General features: G+C 38.3%; 2 protein-coding genes across 5 annotated transcripts; one reads left to right on the top strand and one right to left on the bottom strand.

Moving 5' to 3' along the window:
• The first annotated feature begins 3,644 nt into the window (after positions 1 to 3,644).
• LOC131314746 (uncharacterized) lies at positions 3,645 to 15,259 on the top strand. 4 transcript variants are annotated; one of them, XR_009196508.1, is made up of 13 exons: positions 3,645 to 3,879; positions 4,007 to 4,141; positions 5,384 to 5,450; positions 5,580 to 5,676; positions 5,757 to 5,807; positions 6,317 to 6,413; positions 6,613 to 6,696; positions 7,185 to 7,225; positions 7,351 to 7,416; positions 7,531 to 7,590; positions 8,166 to 8,217; positions 8,302 to 8,616; positions 15,118 to 15,259. XR_009196508.1 is itself a non-coding variant. In XM_058343590.1 (12 exons), the coding sequence occupies exons 1-12, from the start codon at positions 3,714 to 3,716 to the stop codon at positions 8,394 to 8,396; spliced, it is 1,011 nt and encodes a 336-aa protein (XP_058199573.1). In that variant the 5' UTR covers positions 3,645 to 3,713; the 3' UTR covers positions 8,397 to 8,953. The 4 variants fall into 4 exon arrangements, 2 of the variants coding, with proteins under 2 accessions (XP_058199573.1, XP_058199574.1); XM_058343590.1 differs by lacking the exon at positions 15,118 to 15,259 and having other exon boundaries at positions 8,302 to 8,953; XM_058343591.1 differs by lacking the exons at positions 7,531 to 7,590; positions 15,118 to 15,259 and having other exon boundaries at positions 8,302 to 8,953.
• Positions 9,159 to 12,863, bottom strand: LOC131314748 (uncharacterized). Its single transcript, XM_058343592.1, has 3 exons — positions 11,395 to 12,863; positions 11,214 to 11,306; positions 9,159 to 9,821 (listed from the first exon to the last, which is right to left on the bottom strand). The coding sequence occupies exons 1-3, from the start codon at positions 11,899 to 11,901 to the stop codon at positions 9,813 to 9,815; spliced, it is 609 nt and encodes a 202-aa protein (XP_058199575.1). The 5' UTR covers positions 11,902 to 12,863; the 3' UTR covers positions 9,159 to 9,812.
• Positions 15,260 to 17,014: the final 1,755 nt, after the last annotated feature.

The raw sequence follows: 17,014 nt of genomic DNA, 5'->3' as shown, positions 1-17,014 counted from the left end.
GAGTACGGACTCCAAGAGCCCTATTTCTCAGCTGAAGATCAGTCACTCTGACACTTCATTTTTTTTTTTTTTGGGGGGTGGTGAATATTGCAAAAACATACAGCATTCATTTGTCATTCAAGAATTCTAGCTAGATACATTTATACCTTATTTAAAATTCTACTAGCACTAAACGAATTCGAGAAGGAATTCTTGATCTAAATACAATTCCATGGGTGGAAATAGTAACAATGTAGTATTATGAGTTGTTGCTGATTGTCTGCATCTCAAAAATTGTTTTGGTAATTTGGCCTTTGCATATGCTCGTGGAGTTTCCCTATTGTTTTGGAAATGATGTTTTTTTTTTTTAATTGATGAGTAAAATGAAGAAATGGAAGATAAAATGATGTTTCGATTGAACTTCCTTAACATAGTACTACATGCTGACATGCATTTTGTCTTGGAAATTAAGTTGATGTCATCTAAGTTCTTCTGACCTCTGCCATGAAATGTAGCTGTGATCATCATCTTCTAAAACTAGCCCAGGGAACCAGCTGCCACAGAACTACCCATGTTGTCATTACTCTCTCTCTCTCTCTCTCTCTCTCTCTCTCTCTCTCTCTCTTCAAACCTTATTATGTAGGAACCAGGCCACTTAATCCTTTTGTATTACTCCTCGCTCTAGCTTCGAATCGTTGTCATGAGCTAGCCTCTGCCTCACTCTCTCGTATCTTAATAGTTTGAAATGTTTACAAAAGATGCTTTCACACTCTGATTTTTGCTCATACAGGTGCATTATGTGATTTAGTATACGAATATATGCAAAACTTAAATTTCGAGAAGACATGCATTTAGGAGTTGTGGGCAGAAGTTGGTATTGGATTAGATTATTTCGGCTCTCTATATATATAACAACTGTTTGCTGGGGCTTCTGTAAGACTATATCATTCTATGTGGCTTTTTTTTTCTATTTTTGCTGCTTGTTTGTGTAAGTTTGTTTAGCTTTCGTCACTCGAGCCCCTCGATGTACCCTTTCGAGTTTATATATATGTTTCGTTTTGCCGAGCAAAAAAAAATAAAAAAAAATCATTCTATGTGTGGATCATCTGTATGGAACATGAGAGTATACATGTCCAGATTTCTCGTTATGATTTAGACATCCATAGAAATGATTTTTGAATGATATAATTAATTAGAATAACAGACTAATAACTTATAACACGGTGGTTTAGAGAATTAAAGTTGAAGAGATTGACGAGTTGTAACCAAAAAAAGAAAAGATTGATGAGAGAGAGAGAGAGTCGAGAAAACGCCAAAATCCCACTTAAAACCATGCAAATTTCGACGAAATCGAAGTGTGAGAAAGAATGGCATAAGGTTAGACCGGTGTACCAGGGAGTCAAAAGTAGAAGATGGTACTCGATCTTCGCCTTATTGCCTTTTGCCCCTCTCTCTCTCTCTCTCTCTCTCTCTCTCTCTCAATTCTGCTACCATGTCATAATTTTGCTGCTAAAATATGTAGTAGTTGCAAAGTTGTCCATAATCATTGATATCAAATTTGCAAGGAATTTTTGGGTTACTAAATCTGACACATCACCTAATTAAGGGTGTTTTTTACTAACAAACAAGTTTTGGAGCATAATTTTTTTATTTTGTTCTTATTCAATTTTTTTTTCTTGTTTGTTAGTTTTGCGCCAAATTTTTATGTAATTTGAACTTTTTCTGATATTTTCAAACATACTTGTGTAAATGTCATAATTTTTTACTTTTTTAATTCCTCTCGTCGAGACAAACCAAGATTAAATAAAAGTTTGATAAAAAACTAACAAACGCAAAAAAATATTTGAATAGGGACAAAACTAAAAAATTGTGATCCAAAACATGTTTGTTAGAGGAAACACCCCCTTAGTCAAAAAAAAAATTTTGCATTTGAAATCAGATGAGTTTACATGGATAGTAATATCATGTATTTAAAATTGTACTAAAATGAGTTCAAACCAATTCAACAACATTCCTATGTTCAACTTTTGGATACGGTAATCATTTCGACACCAACAAGTAAATTTGCTCTAATTTTATGAATAACCTAGTTGTCCGAACTAATCAACGCATGCATACTCTAACTAATTCTAAAGGATCAATACCACCGTCCATTCACGAGGAATTTTCTGTAATTGTTGAAACTTGAAACGTATCTTCTAGAGGGTAATAGTAGTAATATGTTAAGTATTCAACAAAGAATAGGAAAAGCAAGTGGGAATCTAGAGATGGGATTTGCTTTTTGCAAGAACCAAGGTAGCTAGCATGAGCATGAAGGAATAAAGCAACGAAAACTCCGTAACAGCATGGCCAATAAAGCGAGAGAGAGAGAGAGAGAGAGAGAGAGAGAGAAGAGAGATCCACCATCTTTCTCTTTCTTTCCCTCAGCCAATCATATCCCAGTCAAGTTTCAATTGGGGTCAGATCGATCAGGACGTAGCAGTGAATGATATACCAAAATGTGGACGCAAATGTGTGGGAAAGCTAAGGAAATAAATACTTGTAACGAAACAGGAACAGGAAGTACCAGTGCCTAGCGGTCTCGTAGTAATAATAGTAGTATTATTTGTTGTTGGACTTGGATCTCTGGTGGTCCGGTCCGGGCTCGGAAATGCATGTTCCATGTCGGGCTCGGATCATGTCAAGTTTGCTAAAAACCTGTTTGTCTGTTTGGTCCATTTTGTGGCCAAAATTGAGCCACAAAACATTCTACTAAAATCAAGGGCTGGGATTATTTCTAAACAAGTATTTTAGGGGAAGGTTTTGTGACAAAATGGACCAACAGGTTTTTAGCAAACTTGACAGGATTCGAACTCATTCGATGTATGAGTGTGCTTGTGTTGTTCAAGTTGACGCGTCCACATGGATAGAGGCGTGACATGTTCCCTAGCCACCTTTGGCCCCTCTCTCTCTCTCTCGATAATGCGGGATGTCCTGAGCTTCTCTTAATATTTTTTTGGGTAATGCAGAGTGTTCTTGGTCAGCTTACGCGCATATTGGACAAATCCCTGTAGCAATGGGGCTCCACCCTTTGCAAAGGGTGATCACTTGAATACCCCTTTTTCTTTGTTAAATAAAACATGTAGTAATTTTAATTTAGCTTGATTTGAACATCCAAATTTCTCACTCTTGAACACCTAATTTGTAAAAAGTGTATGCATGCAAGGATTGTTTCGTAAATTCATCTGCTAAAAGACGGAAAAAAAAAGTGTTTACATCAATTAGAGAGGTGTAGAAATTAATTTTCCTAAAAAAACACCAAAACAAAACAAAAAAGGGAAAATGATGGCTCATAACGTGTTTTGATAATTAATATCCGTCAAGGACATACTGAGAACATTTGTTAATTCTGAAAATATCTTTGACGAGTATTAATTATCAAAATACTTTATTGGCCGCCATTTTCCAAAAAAAAAAAAAAAACTGTACCTAGATAAGGGCCGGATTTTAGCCTTATACTACGGAAAAGTCTGGCCCAAGTTCCCATGCGAGTGAAGAAGCCACGTTCAGTCGGGTCACGCTTCCCTCACAGTCACAGCCCACCACCAAAGAATCCGGATCCCTCCCGACCCGGGGAAATTGATTTCCTCATTTTTTTTTACTAGTATCAAATTTAACTATACTCCCCCTCGGTGCGTTTTCCTCCCCCACGAAAGGTCTTCGTTTTTACAACTGATTCCTCTGGAGCAGAAAAAATGCGAGCAGAATCAGTAGAGCACACAAGGAATCGAAGAGCCTCGTCCGATTTGATCAGTCGTTGTCTGACGTCCTTCGTCTCTTTTTCTCTAATTCAGCTGGCCCTTTACATGCTTCTTTGCTTCTTCCCCAACTCCTCTCTCCTCACCTTCCTCTCTCTCTCAGGTCCTCTCTCTCTCTCTCTCTCTCTCTCTCTCTCTCTCTCTATATATATATATATATATATATATGTGTGTGTGTGTGTGTGATCTGTTATACATGATTAATGGAGTAAGTGGTTGTTTCTCTTCAGCTGTAGCAATGTTGGCACTGGCTGCTGTTGGGAGATGCTGCAAGAGACTACTTCGACTCCGAGCGTCGGCGCCGGCCTTTGTTTTTCTCAATATTATGTTCGGTTGGGGTGTTTATATTGGAGTAATTCGACAAGGTCACACTCTCTTTCTGTTCCACTAATCTCTCTATAGTCTCTAGTTTGGATTAGGATAATTCAATTTAATCTTCTTCTGGTTCGCTAATCAAAATTTCAATATGTATTGCTACTACAAAATTATTGATGATTGATAGCCCTTAGGGAAGTGATATTGTGCTAAAAATGTGTCGATGATCATGATTTATGCATAGAAGTTTGCGAATGTGTATTCTTAATTGAAAAATGCGTATTGAAAGTCTAACTTCTTTAGCATTAAATGACTATTATCCACATTTATTGACCATGGTTAGTGAAATACTAGCTTTAAAAATAGGGCAAAATTATGGTTTTAGCCGAATCGTTTCATACTTGCGGCAATTCAATTGAAATTGTGGGGTCAAATGCATAAAAATTTAACCAATTTAACGGGAAAATGTGGATGTCAACAGGGTCAAGTGACCCCGCTTGACCCATGGAAGCTCCACCCAAGCCAGTTGGTACATCCATTCGTTTGAAAGTACATGTAAATGCTTACATAATGAAGTGAATTACTAGTATAGCATGAATTGTGATTGAAACATCTTTGTGTAGCTCTAAAGCAATTTTTGAACTAAGAATATACCTGCACGCTCAAAATGTAACACATACTGTACTTATTAGTCACCATACCATGTGCTTTGGAGTTGGGATCAAAATCATCTTGGAGCACTCTCGCTCACCACTTTCTCATCCCCCATTTTGTTGCATTGCCTTTAGAATTAGAAGCTTGAACCACCAATTTCACTCCTCATTGCTACTTTTTCATTCCCCTAATAATTTGATTTCCTCCGGCATCTGCAAAGGTTGTCTACATGGCATCTTGCTTTACTGAGAGAAATTTTGATATAATTGATTATTTGTTATCGAAGTCCAATATAAGTATTGTATGTTGGAGTTCTGCTCTCCTTTTTTTTTTTTCTTTTTTTTTTTGTGGGTGGCAAAATTTGTCTATCTTGAAGCAAATAAATTAAATTTGAAGTTCCTTTACCACCTTGTGTTTGATGGAGTTTCTGATTTGTGTAGACGATAGATTCTTCCCATCTTAAATTTTGGCAAATCCCGAATTTTGTATCTCAACCTGCACCCAACTACCTCATGGTTCTAATGTCAAAGGGACTTGTAGTGCTTACAAAATTATTTATGGAGAAATCGTCTTTTCTAGGTTTTTGTGTTTGACTTGTATCAAATACTGACATCCTTATATACCTTTTTTCTTTGCAGTCATTTCACCTTTGATGGACTTTATTCTGAATACAGAGTTCGTTATGCTCATGGTTGGTCTATGCAGGTTAGATTCTTGTTTCTACTCTCAAGCTAATCAAATTGATCTCATCGTACAGGAAAATTACTTTTAAGATTCGCAAGAAATTTTCATTTATTTATCTACTATCCTGATTATGTATATTGTTGGTGCCAGTATCCTGTCAACAGACCCTGGTTTTGTAACGACTGAATCTTCCCATCTCAACAAGTTTGTAGAGCGCCCTGTATCAGTATTTGAAGCACATTCAAATGTTGTAAATGTTGAGAGCGTGAGATTCCCATCCATTTAGATAAGACAACATGACTACTGAAACTACCCCTACTGATGCAGGAATTGGTGCCATCAACTTGTGACATGCCCTATGAGTTTTCTGTCGAAGAAGTAAGTTGATTCCAGTGATTTCATCTTTTACTCTTTTAATATATAAATACTGCTCATAATCTTTTACCCTCTAGTTTTACTTTTGAAAATTGATTTCGGTAGCCTTGCTAGTTAAAATTTCACATTTCAACTACTATTTTGATTTCAAAAAATACTAGGAAGTCAGGGTCTCAAATGTCGTTGTAACAAACTATGAACATCCACTGAAACTTGAGTTATTGAGTCTGTTTATACCATAACACCTATGTTTTCAAATTGGTTCTTGAATGCTTTGAATCTGGATTTTGTGTTGAAAAGCCTAACCCTTTGTTCATATCTGGTGGCAGTATGTGCATAATGGTCTGAACCTGCATTTCAGTATAGCAATTTATTATCTCAATTGAACGTATCTCAGGGTTCTATCTGCATTAAATTCTATTTACAAAAAAACAAATTTTTGCACATGTTTTACTCATTTATCATCGAATTCTTTCGTATCCTGAAGCACTCAGTCTATGGTTTTATCACAGACCGCTATTCCACTCCAGAGAGTCAGATATTGTGGGCACTGCAAGGCTTATGTAAAGGGGTTTGACCACCACTGTCCTGCTTTTGGGAACTGTATAGGTATGGTCACAGACTCACAGGTCACATGTAGGTTATGAGATTATTGGAGATACTTCACCCTACTTTCATCCCTGCAAAAGCAATTCTTGCATGGGGAAACTATGTTTCCTTTTGCTGGATATTAAACTATAATTCATTTTGGTCACCTATGGTCCTTTCTGCCATGGTGGGTGCTGAAGTTGATTTTTCTTTAATCCAGGTCAGAAGAACCATGTCCTCTTTATAATCCTCCTTGCTGGGTTTGTTCTTACTGAAGCTTCATATGTAGCAAGCTCAGCTCAGTGTAAGCCTGAATTCTTTATGCCTAAATACATTTGTGAGCACATATACTGCAAAAACAGAAAAAGCTTGTTTTGCTGTTCGGCATTGGATCATATTGGCTAAAAATTGGACCAAAACATTGTAAATCTATCTTATATGCATTAAGGGGGCTTATAAACATCTGCAGTCTTGCCCAAGTAAAAGATCTAAATAAGAGATGAATCTGCAGTCATCACTTGACTATTTTAGACTTGATGATTTTGTCATTCTAGGTTGCGGTATATTTTTTGCAGGTTTTTGAACATCGTGAAATTGCTAAACTCTTGCTTTGGTTGATTAGCATACCTTTCTAACCATTTATGTATCACTATCATGTTTTGAACTTTTAGAATTCCATTAAAAAAAAAAAGGTATGGCTTTATGTATCTGGATAGTTAATTTGTAAGTTTCAACATTTTATGCATGGTAAGAGCAGTTGTGCTAATTTGCATTCTTGTAGATGGATCTCAGACACTGCAAAGGTTAAGATCCTGGATAAAACTAGGCAACTGGTATGTTACAGTATCTCTTTCCCTGGTATTTTCCCTTTTGTGCTAAGTCATTTTGGCAGGTAAATTGAAACTCTTCATACAGTATCACTCAATCTTTTTGCTATATTGACATTTTATGTGTGCAGGCTAGTTTGTCTATAAATTTGGCAACCAGCACAATGATATTCTCCCTTCTCCAATTGCTATGGCAGGTGTATATTGCTTCTGCTCTTACATAAATTATCCTGTGCTTGAATGGCGTATTGTCGAGAAACGTTTCCAGGGTGTTTAACTATCTAACAGGTCATGCTGGCGAATGTTTACAGGGAGCGTTCCTGGCATGGCATATTTATTGTGTTTGTTTCAACATCAGAACTGATGAATGGGTGAGTTCTTATACTATCTGTTTTACTCCACTTAAAATAGTAGTTATATGCTGAGCTTTAAAGTTTGTCAAGCCATTTCTCATTATGTTGTGAATGCTTGCAGAGTATAACTGCGAACATTGTAATCCTTGATTTTCCAACATTTTTTTTTGGTTTCTTGAGCTCTGTTAAGAAACATTCTGTTGAAGCAGCGGATGTTTATGTTGTCAAATATATTGCTTTGGTGTTTAGCTTCCGCCTTCCTTTGTTAACTAAGTTTTTTATGCTAACTTCCTCCCGAGCCATTTTAATGTCAATAAGCTCTTCCTGGTAAAACTATCTACCTCCACTTTGATCTGGGGAATACAGTTTACCCTCCAAATCTTGCCGAGATACACAGATGGCTGCATTACTGTGCTGAGAAGACCTAATGTAGAATTTGATTTTTACTCTTCTAGAGGGCATATAAGAAGTTAGGTTATTGTATAGCCAGCACCGTGGATGGCTCAAGTCAGGTTAAGGTGGTGTTATGCATAACAAATAGGGGAAGTGATATCTGCAGTTTGGTTGATAGATTTTTTTCCCTTTGTATGCAGATAAATTGGAAGAGGTATCCAGAGTTCCATCTGATTGTCCATCCTGAACCAGGTGTTTGTAATTAAATGATTTGGTGTCTTCGTAAAAAGTTGTTCCATCTTTACCAAAACTGGTCTTTGAAATTTCTCTGTTCAGGGCAAACCCCAAGTCGAAGCGAAACAAGGTTTACAAATCCATATAACAAGGGCATTCTGTCGAATGTGAAGGAGTTTCTGACAGCAGTAGAATAATCAGCACAGCATGCTCGGCATATGCACTGTTCTCTGTTGCAGCAAGATGTGGTTTCTTTACACAGCTGCATATTGATTGATAGCTATGTGAATTTCCATGGATCAGTCTCCAGTTGCATTTAACTTGATATCGTGTGGAGACAAAATGAGGTTACAAACGCTACAGATCGTCTGGAGCCTTCAGCTGGGGATTTTCTTTCCAAACAGAGGCAACCCCAAGGTCAATCTCTTTTCTGTGTGATATATTAACCTTTAAATTCTTCTCATGTGTCTGTATAACCCATCAAGAGAGAGAGAGAGAGAAGACCTAATAACCTTGAGGTTGGAGAGGAGAATAGGGGACTCGAAAAATGTTCTCACTTGTATAGTAATCTGCAGAGAACATCTGTGAGAGAGAGAGAGAGAGAGAGAGAGAGAGAGAGAGAGAGAGAGAGAGCTTTTTAATTTGACCCGAAAAATGTTGTCATTTGTATAGTAATCTGCAGACAACATCTGCTTGTACAAAAAAATTAACTTCGGTGTCACAATTTTATTCTTCTCTTGTAGAGCTGATCCAATGCAAGTCTTAAAATATCAGTCTAGTAAACAAGGTTGGGTCTTTAGTTGTTTCCGGTCGCTACTAGCATATAGCTGCTTTCATAACTTTTAACATTTAAGATTTTCGAAAGATTGAAGAGATATTTCTATCATGAAAAGTAAAAACTAGGCGCACCCAAGCCATGTCAGCTCCCTGTAAATTATTGCCTCATGAGCTCATAAAACACTGAAAGAAATGAGAAACAAATAATGGAATAGGTGTAGTCAACGCATAATATATTAGATGATCAATGTTCAAACAAACAAGTGAGGCTGCAGGAGGAAGCCTTTAGAAGTCCCCAATTTCTGAAAAATTTCACGTCCCGCAATTCGGTCCTACCTCAGATGAATCCTAGGCAGAAACGAAGATTACCGGCCAATTGTTAACCCTGAAGAAGTAGTTGCCAAAGGCAGCATTATGGGTCCTGAACAAATGACTGTAATATGCTCTACGCTACACTACGCAGCTACTATATCAAACCAATACTACACCTTGTTTTCATAGTATATAGCCTGTTGATGACTAAGAGGGAATCAAGGCAGTTAACGTACCTATATAAGTAAGTAAGAAGCAACATCTGCAACATGTGCCTTTCAAAAAACAAAACCTCGTTGAAAGCTTTCAACGTCGATTCATATTTCATACTAACGATACTCTATTTAGGTGATTAGTAGTTTTGAGATGCAACTTAACATCAAGCTCAAGATCTACATTGCATAAACTGAAATATGTACCGGTCTAAAACTACGACATATAGGCACACCACTGCCAACAAAAATCAGGCCTCCAAGTCAAAAGTACTTCCCACTGCAGTAACGTCTTCCGGACCTTCAAGAGCTTCAAGCATTCTGCGACATAAATGACCACATAAACAAGGTAAGATTCGCGGTAAAAGAACTAAAGACCAGGTAATTTGAGAAGAAATGCTTATTTGGGGAAAACTAATTTCCTTCCTCAGTCAACACAACAGAGTAACAATCCGATCAAAAATTCTCAAAGGATGATCTTCTGGGTTTGAAGGACCGAAAATCACAGAGGAAAATATGAGAAGAGGAGATGCGTAGACCAACTACTCATCTATCCGCAAAAAAGTGACAAAGACCAAAGACGTCCCAACGCTTGCACTAACACCTTTCTCACACACAAAACATGCATGATTTGGTTTGTATCCTTGTATAGGAAATGCCACTGCCACATTATTGAAATTCGAATTTTAGCTATACTAACGACAGAGCAAGCAATAATTTACTGCAAGGCTTGAAATATTGGATGATGAACTTAACAGGAAAGGGCTAATGTGTACCGATTTATAAGAATTAAAATGTGGACGTAACGGGTTCTAGTTCCTAAATGAAAAGGAAAGCTACAAACGTTATTAATTCGTCACCTTTCACTTTATAGTATGCCTAACCTGAATTTGGTCCAATGAACAAAGCAAGATCTCCTCTTCTACGTACAAGTTTCTATCGCATTCTTGCAGCACAATAAAAGGCAGCATTTACCACCGGTCCACCTTTATAAGCATATTTTGTTCATTAAGGTTTTCAACAGCTAGGGCCAGACAATCCAAATTAAATGGACAAAACAACAGAGAATATATATATATTAAAGAAACCAGAAAACATTGCCAGACCGTTTGTGTTGCATGTTTTCTTGGGTTTGAGTTGACCTCAATGGACCAAAATCGGTATCCTTCTGAGTCAATACTTATAGAAATACTGAACTTTATAAAGAGCCATAAACATTTTGAAGGTCCCTAACCTTAGTTTTTGTTAGATATCAAGCAAGCACTCCAATCAACAGAAACTAAATCAGCCTGTAACCAGTTTTCGGGTAGCCCTTTATTCATTATTTAGGAACCAAATGAATATAGTGAAACTAGCTTGCTAGGTATTTGTGTTTTCATCTGTGTAAACTAGAGAAGTTTCAATTCACCTTAATTTTTGGAAATCACAAAAGATCAGTCGAATACAATTATAATCCTGTGTGTTTGTACCTTTTTGGTGTAAATGTCAACATCAACACATTGTGGAAGACGTGATAAACAAAAAACACATTATGTAAGACTTTTTAATAGGATTTATCGAAATTATGTTATTCATTGACCACCATCGTGAAAAATTCTAGAGCCGCAACCGGAGAGAAACAGTTTATATGGGACTACTTATTACTGACCTTAGTCACCTTAAAATGCCTCTTGCCAAAAGTCATTCATATGGACTGAAAGTAAAACAACATACCCTTTCTCTTTTACTAGACGTAGCGCAAGTAGGGAGAAACACATCAGTGAGGACTTTGGTAGAGCCAAAGGAGGCCTTCACAAGCTCCAAACCCTAACAAGAGAACATGGGGAATATAACATGTACGTTTAACCATATCCTAAATCACTAAAACATGCTAAAATAATAATAATAATCACACCTTTGTCACGTCAACCTCCACAGTCTTCTCTTCCAAAGAGCCAAAGTTTTGGATCCCCATACTGTTGAGAAGAGAGATACTGGAAATGGTGGATACGGGTTTCACGGTTAGATCATCCATCACCATGTAAGTCGCCACTCCTTTGACATGCCCGTCGGGACGTGACCCACGGTCAAGGTGATTAGGATATGCCAATTGCTTCAACAGAGCAGCGGGCTTAGTTTCGGTATATGCAGGAATCTTGGGTTCCAAGAGGGACTTCCTGGTGTTGCTTGATTGCATGTATCCCTCGTCCATGTTTTTGACGCTTTCATAGACTTTGGCCCAAGACCCAGTTCCAGTCTTGCCAGTGCTGCGCGCAAGTCCCAAGACGGAACCCAGAGGCAGCTCCAAGATTCCAAAGAGGAAGTCGACGAAGTCCTTTCCGGCCTCTGCAAAGAACACCGTTCTGGATTTCATGTCTACGAGGAGCTTTAACCGTATATTGGGTTCTGTTCGTCTAGCCATTTGATTTGAGACTGGCTGCTGATTCGTTAGCAAAACCGGAGTCCCAAAACAGTACTAGTACGAAAGAATGCTGGAAAGGAGGAATTGAATATGGTCATTTAGATACTTTATAGTCCCGCTAACTTGGGCCCGGAATATACCAACCCTAACGGGCCGTTTGCCAACTAGATAAGTATTGGAATGATATACTGCAGCTAACTTGGGTCCGGAATGTCTGAACCCTAACGGGTCGTTTGCCAACTGGATAAGTATTGGAATGATACAATCCAGTTAACTTGGTCCGGAATATACTACCCCGGTCTTATTTCTTCGGGAAATTACCGGCCGGTCCTACTTTTTTGTTGCCATCCCTTGCCAATCCCGTTTTACAGGGTATCCCGTCCACCCCTTTTTAAAAACTGCTTTTACAATTTTACCCTCGTTTTAATGTTTTTGTTCTGCTCGATCATTTTGTTTACGATGGCTGGCAAGGAGGAGAATTGCAGCCGATGGAATTACAATCACGTTGGAAGTCCTGGTGGATCTCAAGTGAAGTATGATCTCATGATGGTGGATGGTGGATGATCTCACGATGGTGGTGGATGGTCGATGATTGAGAACATTGGTGGTTGGAAGTCCTAGTGAATCTCAAGTTGAAGTCCTAGTGCATCTCATAAAATCTAAGAAGTTGTGGGGGTGGTTTTGAGGTCGATCTGAGATCTGAAGTGAAGTGGTGAGGTGTGAATTCTATCAAATAGAGCATATAGAGCATGTGAATTCTGTCAAATATAGGGGTGAATTCTGTTGTTTTTAGGACGTGTGAATTCTAGGGGATGAATTCTATTTTTAGAGCATTTGAATTATGTCATCAAATATAGGGGTGAATTTTGTTTGGTGTGAATTCTATCAAATATGGGATGAATTTTATTTTTAGAGAGTGTGAATTTTGTCAAATAAGGCATATAGAACATGTGAATTCTGCTAAATAAGGTTAAATAAGGGGGTGAATTTCCAATAGGAGTTTTGAATTCTGTTTTTATGAGGCGTGAATTGTGTCAAATAAGGCATGTGAATTCTGTTTTTAGGGGGTGTGAATTCTGTCAAATAAGGCATGTGAATTCTGTTTTTAGGTGATGTGAACTATGTCAAATACGCAATGTGAATACTATCAAATACGGGTGCATTCTATTGGGGTGTGAATTCTATTAAATAAGGGGATGAATTTTTGTTTTTGGGGGTGAATTATGTCCAATAGGGATTTTCTATTTTTAGGGAGTGTGAATTGTGTCCAACATGGTTTTGAATTCTACTTTTAATGGGTGTAAATTCTGTCAAATAGCATGTGAATTTTGTTTTTAGCTAGTGGTTGTGAATTATGTCGAATAGGGCATGTGAATTCGGTTTTAGGGAGTGTGAATTCATACCCTTTTCAAAATCTATACCCTTTGTAGAATTCACATCATTTTCTTCAGAATTCACAACCCATAATTCAACCCTTTTTCTGAATTCACCTCACACCTATCTGCATAATTCACATAGAATTCATATTTCTTTGCAGAATTCACACCTCTCATGCACTATTCACACCGAGAGATTTCACAATTTTTGAAGAATCCGTACCTCATATTCAGAATTCACATTAACTTGAAATCCTAGCAGAATTCACACCTCATATTCCGAATTCACGCTAACTTGAAATCCTATACTATACTACACAGATCCACTAAGACTTCTACAAGATCCACCAGGACTTCCCAGAACCAAGATCTACCACCAAACCTCCTCCTCATGAGATCCACAAGGACGGTGGATCTCCCATAGACTTCCTCCAACTCAACACGATTCATCCCTCCTCGTCAACTCCTCCAACGACTGCCCCACCCGATGCTCCACCTCCGTGGCTGCAAGGGAGGGTTCGGCTCCCACGGCTAAGCATGTGAACGCGGAGAAGAAGTTGGAGGAGTGGAACTGTGGAAGGTCAATGCGGAGGAGAGCGGGGGTTATATTGGGCAGATCACTTAAAATAGTGCCTGCACGGGTATGGTAAGACGCGCGCTTGGTCTTGAAGGGTAGAGGGTGACAAAATAGGGCCGGCCTGGAAGAACCCGTCTTATTTTGATGATTTGGAACATTCATATTGGGAAACACAAAACTTCATCAACAAACATCTTCTTGATCAGATGTCGCTAAGTACTTGGTTTTAGAACATTTGTGTTGAAAAAAAATAGATGGTCAGAATTTTAACTCTCAACTCGGCACAGTGCATAATGGCAACTACTGTGTGCACAAATATTCCTTCATTATAAATTTTGCGTAATCCGATTTTGGGCACTTGGGCCCAGGCAATTCCATAACTTAGATTGAAAGGTGCGGTACTAATATTCTTTCACTAGTATATTTTACAAGATCATTTAGCCCTTTAAATTTTGTAGCCTCAACAACAATCTAAGTAATGAAACATGGTCCATGGACTTCAGAGAGATCCAGGTACCCATTAGTTTCTTTTTTTTTTTTTACTTTTCTTCGGTTAATGAAAGAACTGCTCCCTCATCCCTCCTCGTCCAATTCAAAAAGCAAAGCAAAGTGTTGTCTCTCGATCATAAAATCAAAGAAAAGGCAGATCAAAAATAATAAAAAAAAACAAAGAAAAGAAGGGCCTAATTTAGTCGTGTGCGAAAGCTGGCCCAACTCCCTATATGAGTACAGCGATTGTTCATTTGGGTTCCACAGCCCACCACCAAACAATCCCGACCCCTCCCCATCCATGAGTCCTGGTGAAATACTCGGGTGTGTTTTCTTCCTCCACGAACAAGAGATTATTCAGTGCCCCCTGGGGCAAGGACACATGGTGCCTTTTTTTTTTCCCCCCCCTTTAACTTTGAGTTGTGCGTACGTGGTATTAGCACCTTTTGGTCTTAACCGTCTTATATCTTAAAATAGTTATATGCTGAGCTTTTAAGCTTTTATGCTTTTCAAGCCATTTCACATAAGCTCTGAATGCTTGCAGAGTATACCTGGAACATTGTAAATCCTTTGAATTTCCAACATTTATTTTCGGTTTCTTGATCTGGGTGGATGCTTATGTCGTCAATATAGTGCTAGGTGTTTAGCTTCCGCTTGCCTTTGTCGACTAAGTCTTATGGTAAATCCCTGCAGAATCGTTTTTATGTCAATAAGCTCTTCCTTAATTTGAAATCTTCAGTATGGGTGATAAGAGGTTTTTTTCTTTGTACGCAGATAAATTGGAAGAGGTATCCAGAGTTCCATCTGATGGTCCATACTGAACCAGGTGTCTGTATATCAATGTTTTGTGGTGCCTTTGTTAAGTAGTCGTTCCATCTTTACCAAAATTGGCCTTTGAAATTTTGCTCTGTTCCGGGCAAACCCCAAGTGGAAGCGCAAGGTTTACAAGTCCATATAACAAGGGCATCCTGTCGAATGAGGAGGAGTTTCTGACAGCAGTTGAGTAACCAGCAAAACATGCTCGTCAAATTTTTATGGACGGTTCTCTGCTGCAGCAAGATGTGGTTTTCTGTAACAGCTGTGTATTGGTTGATAGCCATGTGAATTTCCATGGATCAGTTTCCAGTGGCGTTTAACTTGATATCATATCAGATTCATATGGAGACAAAATGAGGTTCCGAAATGCTATGGATCATCTGGAGCTTGCAGTTTCAGCTGGGGATTTTCATTGCAAACAGAGGCAGCCCCCAAGGTCAAACTCTTTTCGTGTGATATGGAAACTTATAAATTCTTCTCATGTGTCTGTATAGCCCATCGAGAGAGCAGGGCCGGCTTAAGGATTTTTAGTGCCCAAGGCCTAATAAAAAAAAATGTGCCCTTTGAGAAAAAAAAAAATTGGAAGCTTCAATAAAAATAAAATAAAATAAAAACCTCGGAAGCTTAAAAAATAAAAAATGAAGGAGACTTGCACAATCTGGCCGGTAGTTGTTCCTAGGACCAATGACCTCATCTCTCAAAAAACCAAGACAAAGTAAACCCTTGTTCTTCCAATAGTGAACATGGACTGGACGACTAGTGGTGCTGCTGGTGCACTGGTGGCGCGGCCCGTGGTGCCGAGTGCGGTGATGGTGAGCCGATTTAGGAAAAGAGAAGAAAACCCTTCTTAGTTTCGTTCAATTTCAGGGCCCTTCTTAGAAAACTCTTCTTTCATTCTTCGTTCAATTTTATTTTTTTTTTCGTTTTGGGCAAAAACGTGAGAGATTGAGAGATGGTTTTGTTTGTTTCGAAAATTAAATAGACCATCTAGATCTCCTATTTACAAAAGTGCCACCGAGTTTTTTTTGGGCCCTTCTTTCATTGGAGCCATGTGGACCTTTATTTTAACTTGGAATGGGCTATTTTTTTCCTTCTATTGGGATAAAAAAAAGACTTCTACTCAAATCCAAATAGGAAAATTAGTAAAGTGCCCCTAAAATTTGGCATTTTTGGAATGCCCAATGCCCAGGCCTCTTGGGTCTTGGGGTTGGGCTGGCCCTGAGAGAGAGAGAGAGAGAGAGATTGCTGATATGCTTTGGTCTCTTATTCCATTTACCCATTTCATATATTTTCTCAACCGGCTGTTTTTTGGTGGACGATTGCCCCTCCATCTTAGTCATGGATTTTGGATGGTGGGGTTTTGCTTTGCTGTGTTTTGCCGATTGATTCCTTATCAACTGTTTTTGCGGTTTGAGCTGTTGATTGGCGTTTGGGATGGGTGTCAACCTTGTTGGGATGTATTCCTTGTGCTATGATGCTTGCTTTTTTGTTTCTTTCCTTTTCCTTGTATCTCCTTTCCCCTTTATCTATAAAATAAAATTCTTCGTTGTTAAAAAAAAGAAAAGAGATTTTAATCCAACCCCGGAAAATGTTGTCACTTGTACAGTAGTAATCTGCGGAGAACATCTGCTTGGATAACAAATTTAACTATGGTGTATCAATTTTATTCTCCTCTATTAAAGCTGATCCAATGCAAGTCTTAAAATTTCACAGTCTAGCAGATAAGTTCGGGTCTTTAGTTTGTTTCCGTTCACTTTTCCGGTCACTAATAACCTATAGCTGCTTTTGCGGCTTAAGATTTACTACTCCAATATTCTAAAGCTTGAAGAAATATTTCCAGATCATGCATGAAAGT

This window comes from Rhododendron vialii, chromosome 13a, assembly GCF_030253575.1.
Source record: "Rhododendron vialii isolate Sample 1 chromosome 13a, ASM3025357v1".
NCBI lineage: Eukaryota > Viridiplantae > Streptophyta > Magnoliopsida > Ericales > Ericaceae > Rhododendron > Rhododendron vialii.
Note: the sequence above shows the minus strand (reverse complement) of the source record. Positions and strands in the feature narration are given on the sequence as shown.

Coding starts and splice junctions, on each gene's coding strand:
- LOC131314746 (XM_058343590.1), top strand. CDS start 3,714: ATGCGAGCAGAATCAGTAGAGCACACAAGGAATCGAAGAGCCTCGTCC. Junction 5,677..5,756: donor TATTTGAAGCACATTCAAAT/GTTGTAAATGTT, acceptor CTACTGATGCAG/GAATTGGTGCCATCAACTTG. Junction 6,414..6,612: donor TGCTTTTGGGAACTGTATAG/GTATGGTCACAG, acceptor TCTTTAATCCAG/GTCAGAAGAACCATGTCCTC.
- LOC131314748 (XM_058343592.1), bottom strand. CDS start 11,901: ATGGCTAGACGAACAGAACCCAATATACGGTTAAAGCTCCTCGTAGAC. Junction 11,307..11,394: donor TGGAGGTTGACGTGACAAAG/GTGTGATTATTA, acceptor TTCTCTTGTTAG/GGTTTGGAGCTTGTGAAGGC.